The sequence below is a fragment of the Mandrillus leucophaeus genome, unplaced genomic scaffold (genome assembly GCF_000951045.1).
Source record: "Mandrillus leucophaeus isolate KB7577 unplaced genomic scaffold, Mleu.le_1.0 Scaffold18, whole genome shotgun sequence".
NCBI lineage: Eukaryota > Metazoa > Chordata > Mammalia > Primates > Cercopithecidae > Mandrillus > Mandrillus leucophaeus.
In genome coordinates, this window is record NW_012101809.1 from 1,248,507 (window position 1) to 1,249,856 (window position 1,350).

The window sequence follows — 1,350 nt, forward strand, 5'->3', positions numbered from 1 at the left end:
AAAAAAAAAAAAAAAAATTATCAGTGAAGCCTCAAAACATTAAGAGGCTTAGGAAAGGGCACTTGAAGCAGAGAGTATTAAAAAAATTTCTTTATAACTAAGATTTCAGCAGTCTCATCTATGAAGCACACTTTCATGAAATTAACTTTTGCTTTGGTCAGTTGATATAGCTTTTAGAATCCTGAAAATTTTCACAAAAGACTTCTAATAAAAGTACCCAAGAGCTAAAATACTCAATATAAACAGGAAAAGAAAAAAGGCCCAACTCAAGCCAGTGCAATTTGCTTTTAGAAATTCCAACTGAACAAGTACTACTCACAGAAGAATTCCCAAAGTTCCCCACATACTTGGGCCACGGGGATGTGAGCAAGATATCAACACCCTTAAACTGGGAGGTTGTACACAGCATCGTTCTCAGAGAAGACACATCCTTGACACTAAAATTATAACCTGGTACTGGCTCATTTAAGGACTCTGTGCCACTGAGGTACACAATCTGCAGCCCCGAGCTTCCAGTGAAGATACCTTTACGACCTGGGTTCAAAGAAAAACGAACAAATTTTAGTCAAAATTGCAGAATGAAAAGCCATCAATAGGGGGATGAATCTCCCATGATTCTCCTATGTCCCTGCCATTTTACATATCTGAAGTGTAAACTCTCTAGCAACTCCCTTCTGGCCGCTAGGCATCAATGGTGAATGGCTATAACAATATTCCTGCTCAGTAAATACAAACAGCCCTACATGGAGGCTGCTGAGCCCACAGGCCAGTATGTTTACACCAGGTGCCTTACAAATATTACTAGAAAAAGCTAGGAAGAGAAGATTAGAAAAAAGGCTTTCTGCCTTCTAGAGAAGACTCTACATGGACTTAAATGCAGACATCAGAACACAGGAAAAGGCAATGAGAAGAAAAATACAGTTCTAAGGAAGCTACAGTCTGGAAAAGATGCACACGATGAAATCTCGTCTCTACTAAAATACAAAAAATTAGCCAGGCATGGCAGCGTGTGCCCATAGTCCCAGCTTGGGAGCAGGCAGCAACTTCCAAGTGAAGGAAAACATTTGGAAAGAGCAAGTGTTTAGGAAAAATTAAAGACTCTACTCTCTTCTAGGGTTGTTCCTGGCTTGTGGCCTTGTTTCTATTCCCTCCTGTTGCCTTCAAGACCTTGCTCCATCAGTTTTCACCTCCCTTTCATCTACTGAGTCTACACAGCTGGCGTTTTCTGTTCAGAAAAAAACATGCTCAATCATCCCCATCCAAAATGAACACACATACTAAGAAACTTCCTCGTCTTCAGTTTTGAACTTCTGAAGAGCAGTCCATGCTAAGTGCTTTACCTGCTTTTTG

The 1,350-nt window shown here is 40.3% G+C and overlaps 1 protein-coding gene across 1 annotated transcript in view; it reads right to left on the reverse strand.

Moving 5' to 3' along the window:
• The window catches only part of CWF19L1 (CWF19-like 1, cell cycle control (S. pombe)), a 42,826-nt gene that overhangs the window by 31,079 nt on the left and 10,397 nt on the right, over positions 1–1,350 (reverse strand). Inside the window, exon 5 of the mRNA XM_011977526.1 lies at positions 302–534. Within this exon, the coding sequence (XP_011832916.1) occupies positions 302–534 (233 nt within the window). The remainder of the gene's footprint in view (positions 1–301; positions 535–1,350) is intronic.